At 69.8% G+C, this 11,813-nt stretch overlaps 1 protein-coding gene across 2 annotated transcripts; it reads left to right on the top strand.

Moving 5' to 3' along the window:
* Positions 1-6,417: 6,417 nt before the first annotated feature.
* Positions 6,418-11,457, top strand: LOC116436232 (proline-rich receptor-like protein kinase PERK2). 2 transcript variants are annotated; one of them, XM_032093276.1, is made up of 4 exons: positions 6,418-6,843; positions 8,064-8,233; positions 10,178-10,312; positions 11,237-11,457. In XM_032093276.1, exons 1-4 carry the CDS (start codon positions 6,422-6,424, stop codon positions 11,302-11,304), a joined length of 795 nt encoding a protein of 264 aa, XP_031949167.1. In that variant the 5' UTR covers positions 6,418-6,421; the 3' UTR covers positions 11,305-11,457. The 2 variants fall into 2 exon arrangements, with proteins under 2 accessions (XP_031949167.1, XP_031949166.1); XM_032093275.1 differs by lacking the exons at positions 10,178-10,312; positions 11,237-11,457 and adding an exon at positions 8,537-8,897.
* The last annotated feature ends 356 nt before the right edge of the window (positions 11,458-11,813 follow it).

Raw genomic sequence — 11,813 nt, 5'->3', positions numbered from 1 at the left:
ATCCTGGAAGGGACACAGGGGTGACAGGGACACCCTAACTGGGACATAGAGGTGGCAGGAACACCCTGGGGGTGACAGGGACACCCTGAGCGGGACACAGGGGGTGACAGGGACACCCTGGGGGTGACAGGGACACCCTGAGTGGGACACAGGGGTGACAGGGACACCCTGGGGGTGACAGGGACACCCTGGAAGGGACACAGAGGTAGCAGGAACACCCTGGGGGTGACAGGGACACCTGAGTGGGACACAGGGGGTGACAGGGACACCCTGGGGGGACAGGGACACCCTGAGTGGGACACAGGGGTGACAGGGACACCCTGGGGGGACACGGGGACATCCTGGAAGGGACACAGGGGTGACAGGGACACCCTAACTGGGACATAGAGGTGGCAGGAACACCCTGGGGGTGACAGGGACACCCTGAGCGGGACACAGGGGGTGACAGGGACACCCTGGGGGTGACAGGGACACCCTGAGCGGGACACAGGGGTGACAGGGACACCCTAACTGGGACATAGAGGTGGCAGGAACACCCTGGGGGTGACAGGGACACCCTGAGTGGGACACGGGGAGTGACAGGAACACCCTGGGGGTGACAGGGACACCCTGGAAGGGACACAGGGAGTGACAGGGACACCCTGGGGGTGACAGGGCCACCCTGAGTGGGACACAGGGGTGACAGGGACACCCTAACTGGGACATAGAGGTGGCAGGAACACCCTGGGGGTGACAGGGACACCCTGAGCGGGACACAGGGGGTGACAGGGACACCCTGGGGGTGACAGGGACACCCTGAGTGGGACACGGGGAGTGACAGGAACACCCTGGGGGTGACAGGGACACCCTGGAAGGGACACAGGGAGTGACAGGGACACCCTGGGGGTGACAGGGCCACCCTGAGTGGGACACAGGGGTGACAGGGACACCCTGGATGGGACATGGGGACACCCTGGAAGGGACACAGGGGTGACAGGGACACCCTGGGGGGACACGGGGCCACCCTGAGTGGGACACAGGGGGTGACAGGGACACCCTGGGGGTGACAGGGACACCCTGGAAGGGACACAGAGGTAGCAGGAACACCCTGGGGGGACACGGGGCCACCCTGAGTGGGACACAGGGGATGACAGGGCGACCCTGGAAGGGACACGGGGACACCCTGGGAGTGACAGCGGCCGCTTGGAGGGGACAACGCCCGTCACAGGAGGTGACTCAGGACGCGGCGGGTGTGGGGGGGGGGGGGGACACCCCGCGGGGACATTCGGGGACCCCCAGCGCTGCCACGTGGCAGGATCGGGCCCTTTTGGGCAGGGGAGGTGTGACCCCCCCCTCCCCACCCCCCCGTGTGTGTGTGTGGCGGGGGCCGGGGGTCGTTTGTGTGTCCCCCGTGTCCCCCCCCCGCCGTCCCCGTGTCCCCGCCCCGGCCCGGCCGAGCCGCCGCCCGCGATGTGGGAGCCGCTGCTGCTGCTGCTGCTGCCCCTGGGGCTGGGGGCGGCCCTGGAGACCCCCGGTGGGTGCTGGGGGGGTCCCGGGAGTCCCGGGGGGGGTCGGGGGTTCTGAAGGGGTTCAGAGGGTTCAGGGAGTCTCGGGGTCTATGGGGTGTTGGGGGTCAGGGGGTTCTGGGAGGGGTGCTGGGGGTCAGGGGAGCCTGGGGGGATGCGGGGGGTCCTGGGGGTTCAGGGGGGGTTCCGGGGGGTTCGGGGGGGGTTTAGAGGGTGCGGGGAGTGCTGGGGGTGATGGGGGTCCAGGGGGGTCTTGGGGGCTTCGGGGTGCAGGGGGTCAGGGGGGTGCAGGGGGTCAGGGGGGTGCTGGAGGGTTGTGGGGTGCCCGGGGTCCGGGGGTCTCTGGGGTTCTGCGGGTCGGAGGGTTCAGGGGGGGTTTAGAGGGTCCAGGGAGTGCTGGAGGTGATGGGGGTCCAGGGGGGTCTTGAGGGCTTCGGGGTGCTGGGGGTGCAGGGGGTCAGGGGGGTTTTGGGGTCCGGGGGGTCCTGGGGGTTCAGAGGGGGGTTCGGGGGGGGGGGGTTTAGAGGGTCCAGGGAGTGCTGGGGGTGATGGGGGTCCAGGGGGGTCTTGGGGGCTTCGGGGTGCAGGGGGTCCTGGGGGTTCAGGGGGAGTTCAGGGGGGTTCAGGGGGGGTTTAGAGGGTGCGGGGAGTGCTGGGGGTGATGGGGGTCCAGGGGGGTCTTGGGGGCTTCGGGGTGCAGGGGGTCAGGGGGGTGCAGGGGGCCCGGGGGGTCCTGGGGGTTCAGGGGGGGCTCAGGGGGGGTTTAGAGGGTGCGGGGAGTGCTGGGGGTGATGGGGGTCCAGGGGGGTCTTGGGGGCTTCGGGGTTTTGGGGTCAGGGGGGTGCTGGAGGGTTGTGGGGTGCCCGGGGTCCGGGGGTCTCTGGGGTTCTGCGGGTCGGGGGGTTCAGGGGGGGTTTAGAGGGTCCAGGGGGTGCTGGGGGTGATGGGGGTCCAGGGGGGTCTTGGGGGCTTCGGGGTGCTGGGGGTGCAGGGGGTCCTGGGAGTCCTGGGGGTTCAGGGGGGGTTCAGGGGGGGTTTAGAGGGTGCGGGGAGTGCTGGGGGTGATGGGGGTCCAGGGGGGTCTTGGGGGCTTCGGGGTGCTGGGAGTGCTGGGGGTCAGGGGGGTTTTGGGGTCCTGGGGGTTCAAGGGGGGCTCAGGGGGGGTTTAGAGGGTCCAGGGAGTGCTGGAGGTGATGGGGGTCCAGGGGGGTCTTGGGGGCTTCGGGGTGCTGGGGGTGCTGGGGGTCCTGGGGGTCAGAGGGGGGTTTTGTGGGGGGGAGGGAAGTGTTCAGTGGGTCCGGGGGGGCTGGGAGGGGGGGGGTCCCTGGGGGTACAGGGGGGGTTGGGTGTGCGGGGGGTTTTGGGGTCCAGGGGAGGGATCTGAGGGGTGCGGGGCGTTGGGGCTGTGGGCTGGGGGGGCTGCGGGAGCCGGGGCTGGGGGAGATGTCACCGTCCCTGTCCCCGCCCCGGTCCGGAGCTGGGGCTGGTGGCGGTCCCCGAGTGTCCCTCAGTGGCGAGTCCCCCCCGTCACGGTCACGGTGTCACCCCCGGGGTCCCTCAGCGGGGTCCCCACCACCCGTGGGACAGTGACAGCTCTCGGGGTCCCTCAGCAGTGTCCCCCCCGTCACGGTCACGGTGTCACCCCCGAGGTCCCTGTTCCAGTTTGGCCAAATTTAGAAAGATGTATCCTCTGAGAGAAGGCACAACCACCCCTCCCCCCGCCAGGTTCGGGAAAAAATAAATTTTCCTCGAAGGAAAGTGAAGAAGATAAAACTATTTATTTAACAAACACATGGGAAGGAAAATAATGTTAGATGGTAAAATCTTTCGCTGTAGAGGAAAAAACCTGGGGAAGTGTTCGAGTGTCCTCCCTTTGGTCTCCTCGGAGCTGGGGCTTGGGCCGGGGCCAGGCCCTCTGTGCCCGGTGGAAAGTCCTCCCGATGTGCTCTGATGTTACAGCAATCAGGCAGTCCAGTAGAAAAGGGAGAAAATCCGGAATTCAGAGAAGGAAATGCAAAGTCCAACTCTCAGTCTCTCTCTGGAGAACAAGAAACTGAAAACAACTGGCCAAAAGCTGACTGGAAAGCAGCAAGCTGGGTGCTTCCTCCCTCCCCTGCCCCAGCTGGGGAAAAAAAAACCTGCTATCTTTTTGTGACCTTGAACGAGCTGCAAACTGCTTTGAGAAAGTTTTGCTCAGATTTTTCCTTCCCCCTCTCAGGCTCAGTTCAGAGGCATAGAAAGGCACAGGAATTAATTTCTGGGCATAGGCAGCGATTTGGGATCCACATCATAAGGTCACCCCAAGACATTCCCTCGGCAGTGTCCCCACCACCCGTGGGACAGTGACAGCCCCCGGGGTCCCTCAGCAGTGTCCCCACCACCCGTGGGACAGCGACAGCCCCCAGGGTCCCCCCCCAGCCCCACCACGGGTGGGTGCCAGTGTCACCTGTCCCAGTAATCCCCAGTGTCACCCGCTGTCCCTCCCCGTTGTCCCCAGCTCCGGTGACGCTCCCCGTTGTCCCCAGGCCCCGGTGACCCCTCGGGGGGCTGCGGGTCGTGCCACAGCTCCCACGGTGGCCGTGCGGTGACCAACGCCACCCTGGGCGCCAATGTCACCCTGGGGTGTCCCGCGGCGGGGGCTCCCCTGGGCCGGGTGCTGGCGGTGCGGTGGCACTTTCGGGGTGACCCCGCGCTCCCCGCTGTCCCCGTGTGCGTCCGGGGCCGGGGTCCCCCGCGCTGTCACCCCCCCTACGGTGACAGGGCCACGCTGGTGGCCCCCGATGTCCCCCTCGGCTCGCTGGTGCTGCGGGACGTGCGGGGGGGGGACAGCGGCACCTTCACGTGTCTGCTCGTGGGGGACAGCGACTGCGCTTGTGGGACGGTGACACTGCGGCTGCGCGCCGGTGAGACCCCCGGGACCCCCCCGAGACCCCCTGGGCCCCCCCCGAGACCCCTGGGACCCCCCCCGAGACCCCCGGAACCTCCCCTGAGACCCCCATCCCGGGTTCCCCCACCGAGACCCCCGGAACCTCCCCCGAGATCCCCGGGATCCCCCCGAGACCCCCGGAACCTCCCCTGAGACCCCCGAGAGCCCCCGAGACCCCCGGGACCCCCCCGAGACCCCCGGGATCTCCCCTGAGACCCCCGGAACCTCCCCTGAGCCCCCCACCCCGGGATCCCCCCCCCGAGACCCCCGGAACCTCCCCGAGATCCCCGGAACCTCCCTTGAGACCCCCGGAACCTCCCCTGAGACCCCCGGGACCCCCCCGAGACCCCCGGGACCTCCCCTGAGACCCCCGGGACCTCCCCTGAGACCCCCACCCCGGGATCCCCCACCGAGACCCCCGGAACCTCCCCCGAGACCCCCCCCCGAGACCCCCGGGACCTCCCCTGAGACCCCCGGGACCTCCCCTGAGACCCCCACCCCGGGATCCCCCACCGAGACCCCCGGGACCTCCCCTGAGACCCCCACCCCGGGATCCCCCACCGAGACCCCCGGAACCTCCCCCGAGACCCCCCCCGAGACCCCCGGGACCTCCCCTGAGACCCCCACCCCGGGATCCCCCCCCGAGACCCCCGGGATCTCCCCTGAGACCCCCGGAACCTCCCCTGAGACCCCCACCCCGGGATCCCCCCCCGAGACCCCCGAGATCTCCCCTGAGACCCCCGGAACCTCCCCGAGACCCCCACCCCCGGACCCCCCACCGAGACCCCCGAGACCTCCGGGACCCCCACTCTGAGACCCCCACCCCGGGACCCCCGCCCGGGAACACGCCCGACCTGAGACCCCCGGGACCCCTGACCTAAGACCCCCACACTGAGACCTCCGCCCTGAGACCCTCACACCGAGACCCCCGCCCCGGGACCGCCCCCCCGAGACCCTCACACCGAGACCCCCGCCCAGGAACATCCCTGGGATCCCCGCCCTGAGACCCTCACACGAGACCCCCGCCCCCGGAACCCCATCTGGGACCCCCACCCCGGGACCCCCGCCCTGAGACCCTCACCCTGAGACCTTCACCGGTGTAGGGTCTCTCTGGGGGGGCTCTGGGGGATTTGGGGGGGCTCTGGGGGGGCTCTGGGGGATTTGGGGGTGCAGCCCCTGAGGGTCCCACCTGTCGGCCCCCCCCCCCTCCCCTTCCTCCCCCCCAGGTATCCCCTGCAGCCCCCCCTGCTCCGGGACCCCTCCGCGCGGCGGCCGCGGCATCGTCATCATCGTCACTGTCGCTGTCGCTGTCGCTGTCACCGCGCTCCTGCTGCTGCCACCGGCCCGCGGGCGCTGACACCCGTGTGTGTCCCCAGTGTCCCCAGTGTCCCCAGTGTCCCCCATGTCCCCCATGTCCCCGGTGTCCCTGTCCCCCTGACCCCAATGTCTCTATGGTCCCTCTGTCCCCCACGTCCCCAATGTCCCATCCCCACTGTCCCTGTCCCCATGTCCCCAATGTCCCATCCCCAGTGTCCCTGACCCCGCTGTCCCCAATGTCCCATCCCCAATGTCCCTGACCCCGCTGTCCCCATATCCCCGTGTCCCCCATGTCCTGTCCCCGCTGTCCCCAATGTCCCCCGTATCTCCAGTGTCCCTTTCCCCATGTCCCCATTGTCGCTGTCCCCCATGTCCCCATATCCCCGTGTCCCCAGTGTCCCATCCCCAGTGTCCCATCCCCAGTGTCCCTTTCCCCCATGTCCCCTCTGTCCCCATGTTCCCATGTCCCCAATGTCCCTGACTCCATGTCCCCAGTGTCCCATTCCCAGTGTCCCTTTCCCCCATGTCCCCAGTGTCCCTGACCCTGCTGTCCCCAATGTCCCCCATATCTCCAGTGTCCCTTTCCCCCCGTCCCCTCTGTCCCCAATGTCCCCATGTCCCCAGTGCCCCATCCCATGTCCCATCCCCAGTGTCCCTTTCCCCCATGTCCCCAATGTCCCTGACCCCGCTGTCCCCATATCCCCGTGTCCCCCCTGTCCCGTCCCCGCTGTCCCCAATGTCCCCTCTCCACCCGGCTGCCCGCAGGGTCCCGAGCCCCCCCTGGGCTGACCCTGCCTCGGGGATGTCACCTGCTGTCCCCAAGGCGCTGGCGGGACCCGCCTGTGTCGCCGGGGGTGACCCCGGCCGTGTCCCCCCCCCTCCCCCTCAGTGTCACCCGGGTGGGGACAAACCCGTGCCACCTCAGCAGCCGGGTGGCCGCAGCGCCCAGAGCCTTCCCCCATTGTGTCCCCAACAATGGCAGTGCCACGTGCCAGGGGCCCTGTCCCCTCCCGGGGGACGGAGCGGGGACACGGGGACAGCACGACACGGGGACAGGTGGCCATGGGGCAGCGGCGCAGCGGCTGCTGAAGGCGGGTGAGTGCCGGGGGGGCTGTCCCCAATGTCCCCGATGTCCCCAATGTCCCCAGTGTCCCCAGTGTCCCCACCCCTGGGTCCCCCCTCTGGTGTCCCCTAGGGACGTCCCTGGTGTCCCCCTTCACTCCAGAGGGTCCCCAGGGCCACCCCCGGGTAGCTCCTTACCCCAGAAATGTCCCCACGGGTGTCCCCAACACTCCCCGGAGATGTCACCCACGGCTACCCCCGAGTCCCCAGGGATGTCCTCTGTGTCCCCCAGAGATGCCACCCCCCTGGGTGTCCCCATTTCCCCCAGGGATGTCCCCGTGGCTGTCCCCTGTGTTCCCACGAGATGCCAGCCTGGGGACCCCCGTGCGCCCCAGAGATGTCCCTGAAAGTGTCCCCAAAAATCCCCTGGAGATGCCACCCCCGTGTCCCCCCTGTCCCCACAAGTGTCCCTATGATTATCCCCCGTGTCCCCTCCAGATGCCACCCCCGTGTCCCCCCCCCGTCCCCCCAGATGTGTCCCCACGGGTGTCCTCCAGAAATGTCCCCGTGGGTGTCCCCCATGTCCCCTACAGATGTCCTCAGGGCTGTCCCCGTGTACCCCAGAGATGGCCCCACGCTGTTCCCGTGTCCTGCTGCTGTCCCCAGGGCTGTCCCCATGTCCCTGCCACTGTCCCCACGCTGTCCCCACACTGTCCTGATGTCCCCCAGAGATGTGCCCACGCTGTCCCCATGTCCCTGCCACTGTCCCCAAGTCCTTGCCACTGTCCCCACGTCCCTGCTGCTGTCCCCACACTGTCCCCCTGTCCCCGAGAGACATCCCCAACGCTGTCCCCATGTCCCCACGCTGTCCCTGTGTCCCCCAGAGATGTCCCCAGGGCTGTCCCCATGTCCCTGCCACTGTCCCCACGCTGTCCCCGTGTCCCCACTGCTGTCCCCAGGGCTGTCCCCATGTCCCTGCCACTGTCCCCACGTCCGTGCCACTGTCCCCACGCTGTGCCCACGCTGTCCTCGTGTCCCCACGCTGTCCTGATGTCCCCCAGAGATATCTCCGCGCTGTCCCCACGCTGTCCCCACGCTGTCCCCACTGCTGTCCCCCTGTCCCCACGCTGTCCTGATGTCCCCCAGAGACATCTCCACTCTGTCCCCATGTCCCCACCGCTGTCCCCACATCCCTGACACTGTCCCCACGCTGTCCCCACTGCTGTCCCCACGCTGTCCCCGTGTCCCCGCAGGATGCCGGCGGCCGGGGGGCTGCTGTGCGGGGCCAGTGGCCTGGCCCTGCTGGTGGCCGCCACCGCCACCCATTTCTGGGTGCAGCGCCGGGCGCCGGGGGGCACGGCCAGCCTGGGGCTGTGGCACGGCTGCCTCGGGGGACAGTGCCACCCCCACGCCACCACGCCAGGTACGCCCCGGGGCTGGGGGAGCTCAGCAGGGCGGGAATTGGGGGGGGGTCGGGAGCTGTCCCCAATGTCCCCACCCCTGGGTCCCCCCTGTGGTGTCCCCTCGGGGTGTCCCCGGTGTCCCCCTCCACTTCAGAGGGTCCCCAAAGGTGCCACCGCCGGGGAACCGCTTACCCCCAAATGTCCCCACGGGTGTCCCCAGCACCCCCCCGCAGATGTCACCCCCGGGTGGGGGGGAGGGGGGGGTCACCCCCGCGTGTCCCCGCGGTGTCCCCAAGCCGTGTCCCGTCCCCCGCCTCCCCCAGCGCTCCTGGAGGCCACGCGGGTGCTGATGCTGCTCTCGGTGGTCGCCGCCGCCGCCGGACTCGCCCTGGGCCTGTCCGTGGGGGCCAGCGGGGGCCGGCGGGCGAGGGCACGAGTGGCCGGGGCCACCCTGCTGCTGGCGGGTACGTGGGGACAGAGGGGACACGGGGGGGGGCATCGCTGGGCTGAGCGGGGACAGGGCTCGGCAGGGTGGGAATTGGGGGGGGGGCATCAGTGCGCTGAGCTGTGCCCGGTCTCAGCCGTGCCCGGTCCCAGCCGTGCCCGGTCTCAGCCGTGCCCATCACTGCTGCGCTGAGCTGTGCCCGGTCTCTGCCGAGTCCCTCTGCCCCCCAGCCCCTGTCCCCTGACCCCCCGTGTCCCCTGCCCCCTCCCGTGCCCCCTGACCCCCCCGTGCCTCTGATCCCTCCCATGTCCTCTGCCCCCATCCCGTGTCCCCTGCCCCCCCGTGTCCCTCTGCCCCCATCCCGTGCCCCCCGTCCCCTGACCCCCCTGCCCCCTGCCCCCTCCCGTGTCCCTGACCCCCCATCCCGTGTCCCCCGATCCCTCCATGCCCCTGCCCCCCCGTGTTCCTCTGCCCCCCATCCCGTGTCCCTCTGCTCCCCCCGTGTCCCTCTGACCCCCGTCCCCTGCCCCCCCCGTGTCCCTGACCCCCCGTGTCCCTCTGCCCCCATCCCGTGTCCCTCTGCTCCCCCCGTGTCCCTCTGCCCCCCATCCCGTGTCCCTCTGCCCCCCATCACCTGACCCCCCCCATGTCCCCTGACCCCCCCCTGCCCCCTGCCCCCCCTCCCGTGTCCCTGACCCCCCCTCCCGTGTCCCTGACCCCCCAGCCCATGTCCCCCGATCCCTCCATGCCCCTGACCCCCCCGTGTCCCTCTGCCCCCATCCCGTGTCCCTCTGCCCCCCAGCCCGTGTCCCTCTGCCCCCCGTCCCCTGCCCCCCCGTGTCCCCTGCCCCCCGTGCCCTCTGCCCCCCATCACCTGACCCCCCCCATGTCCCCTGACCCCCCCCGCCCCCTGCCCCCCCTGTGTCCCTGACCCCCCATCCCGTGTCCCTGACCCCCCGTGCCCTCTGCCCCCCTTCCCGTGTCCCCCGATCCCTCCATGCCCCCCCCCCGCCGTGTCCCCTGACCCCCCCCGCCGTGTCCTTCTGCCCCCCAGCACATGTCCCCGACCCCCCTGATTCCCCTGACCCCCCCGGTGTCCCTCTGCCCCCATCCCGTGCCCCCCGTCCCCTGACCCCCCCGTGTCCCTGACCCCCCGTGTCCCTCTGCCCCCCATCCCGTGTCCCTCTGCCCCCCCCCGTGTCCCTCTGCTCCCCCCGTGTCCCTCTGCCCCCCATCCCGTGTCCCTCTGCCCCCCATCACCTGACCCCCCCATGTCCCCTGACCCCCCCCGCCCCCTGCCCCCCCCCGTGTCCCCTGACCCCCCATCCCGTGTCCCTGACCCCCCGTGTCCCTCTGCCCCCCTTCCCGTGTCCCTGACCCCCCATCCCGTGTCCCTGACCCCCCGTGCCCTCTGCCCCCCTTCCCGTGTCCCCCGATCCCTCCATGCCCTCCCCCCGCCGTGTCCCCTGCCCCCCAGCCCATGTCCCCTGACCCTCCCTGCCCCCCCCGTGTCCCCCAGGGCTGCTGGCGCTGCTGGGGCTCGGGGTGTACTCGGGGGGGACCCTGACCCTGCTGGGGCCGCTGCGCGGCTCCTGGAGCTTCTCCTGGTCCTACATCCTGGGCTGGGTGGCCGTGGTGCTGCTGGGCTCCGCAGGTAGCGGCACGGGGGGCACGGGGGGGGCACGGGGGGGGCACGGGGGATTGGGGGGGTCCAGGGGATTGCGGGGGCACGGGGATTTGGGGGGGGGTCACGGGGATTTAGGGGGTGAAGGGGATTTGGGGGGGTCCCGGGGATTTGGGGGCATCATGGGGGTGGGAGGTCTCGGGGATTCGGGGGGTCATGGGGATTTGGGGGGTCACGGGGATTTGAAGGGTGAAGGGGATTTGGGGGTGAAGGAGATTTGGGGGGGTCACTGCTGCGCTGAGCTGTGCCCGGGCTCTGCACTGGGAATGGGGGGATTTGGGGGGGTCACGGGGATTTGGGGGGGGGGGGGGGCATGGGGATTGGGGGGGTGAAGGGGATTTGGGGGGGTCCCGGGGATTTGGGGGGTGAAGGGGATTTGGAGGGGGTCATGGGGATGGGGGGGGGGTCCTGGGGATTTGGGGGTGAAAGGGATTTGGGGGGGGTCCAGGGGATTTGGGGGTCACGGGGATTTGGGGGGGGTCATGGGGGTGGGGGGGTGAAGGGGATTTGGGGGGGGTCACTGCTGCGCTGAGCTGTGCCCGGGAATTGGGGGGCCACGGGAATTGGGGGGGGGTCATGGAGAACGGGGGGTTCACGGGGATTTGGGGGGTCACGAGGGTTTGGGGGGGGTCACGGGGATTTGGGGGGTCACGAGGGTTTGGGGGGGGTCACGGGGATTTGGGGGGATCCCGGGGATTTTGGGGGGATCCCGGGGATTTGGGGGGAGTCACGGGAGTGGGGGGGACAAGCGGATTCGGGGGGTCCCGGGCATTGGGGGGGGGGTCACTGCTGCACTGATCTCTGCCCGGCCTCTGCAATGGGATGGGGGACCCCCACCCCAAATTTTTGGGGGCATTTTGGGGGTCCCCAACCCCCCTCAATCCCCCCCCCCAGGGCTTTTCCACCTCTGCGCCGCTTCCAAGGATCCGTCCCGGGAGAGCTCCGAAATTGGGGGGTCCTGAGGGGTCCTGGGTGCCCTGGGGGGGGGTCCCCACCCCAATTTGGGGTGCCGCGGGTGTGGTCACTGCTGTGCTGAGCTGTGTCCGGCCTCTGCTGATCCCCTCCCCCTCCCCCCCCCCAATTCCCGTTTTTTTCCCCCTTTTCCCAAATTTTGCTGTGCCAATAAATGACACCCCCCCCCCCGGGGTTTCCCTGTGGGATCCGGGGGGATTTGGGGGTCCTAAAATTTCTTGGGGGTCCCAAAATTTCCTGGGGGTGTCGGTGACGCTCCCCCCCGCCCCGTTCCCAGGAAGTAACTGGGATATGGGGGGGGGGTAAATGGGAGGGACATGGAGGGGGCACTGGGAAGCACTGGGAGCACTGGGAGTGCCATGGGGGGAGCACTGGGAGCCACTGGGAGCCACTGGGAGCACTGGCAGGTCCATGGGAGCCACTAGGAGTGCCATGGGTGAATCACTGGGAAGCACTGGGAGCACTGGGAGGTCCATGGGGGATCACTGGGACCGCTGGG

Source organism: Corvus moneduloides, chromosome 29 (assembly GCF_009650955.1).
Source record: "Corvus moneduloides isolate bCorMon1 chromosome 29, bCorMon1.pri, whole genome shotgun sequence".
Classification (NCBI taxonomy): Eukaryota; Metazoa; Chordata; class Aves; order Passeriformes; family Corvidae; genus Corvus; species Corvus moneduloides.
This window is presented reverse-complemented; position numbering and strand designations above follow the sequence as displayed.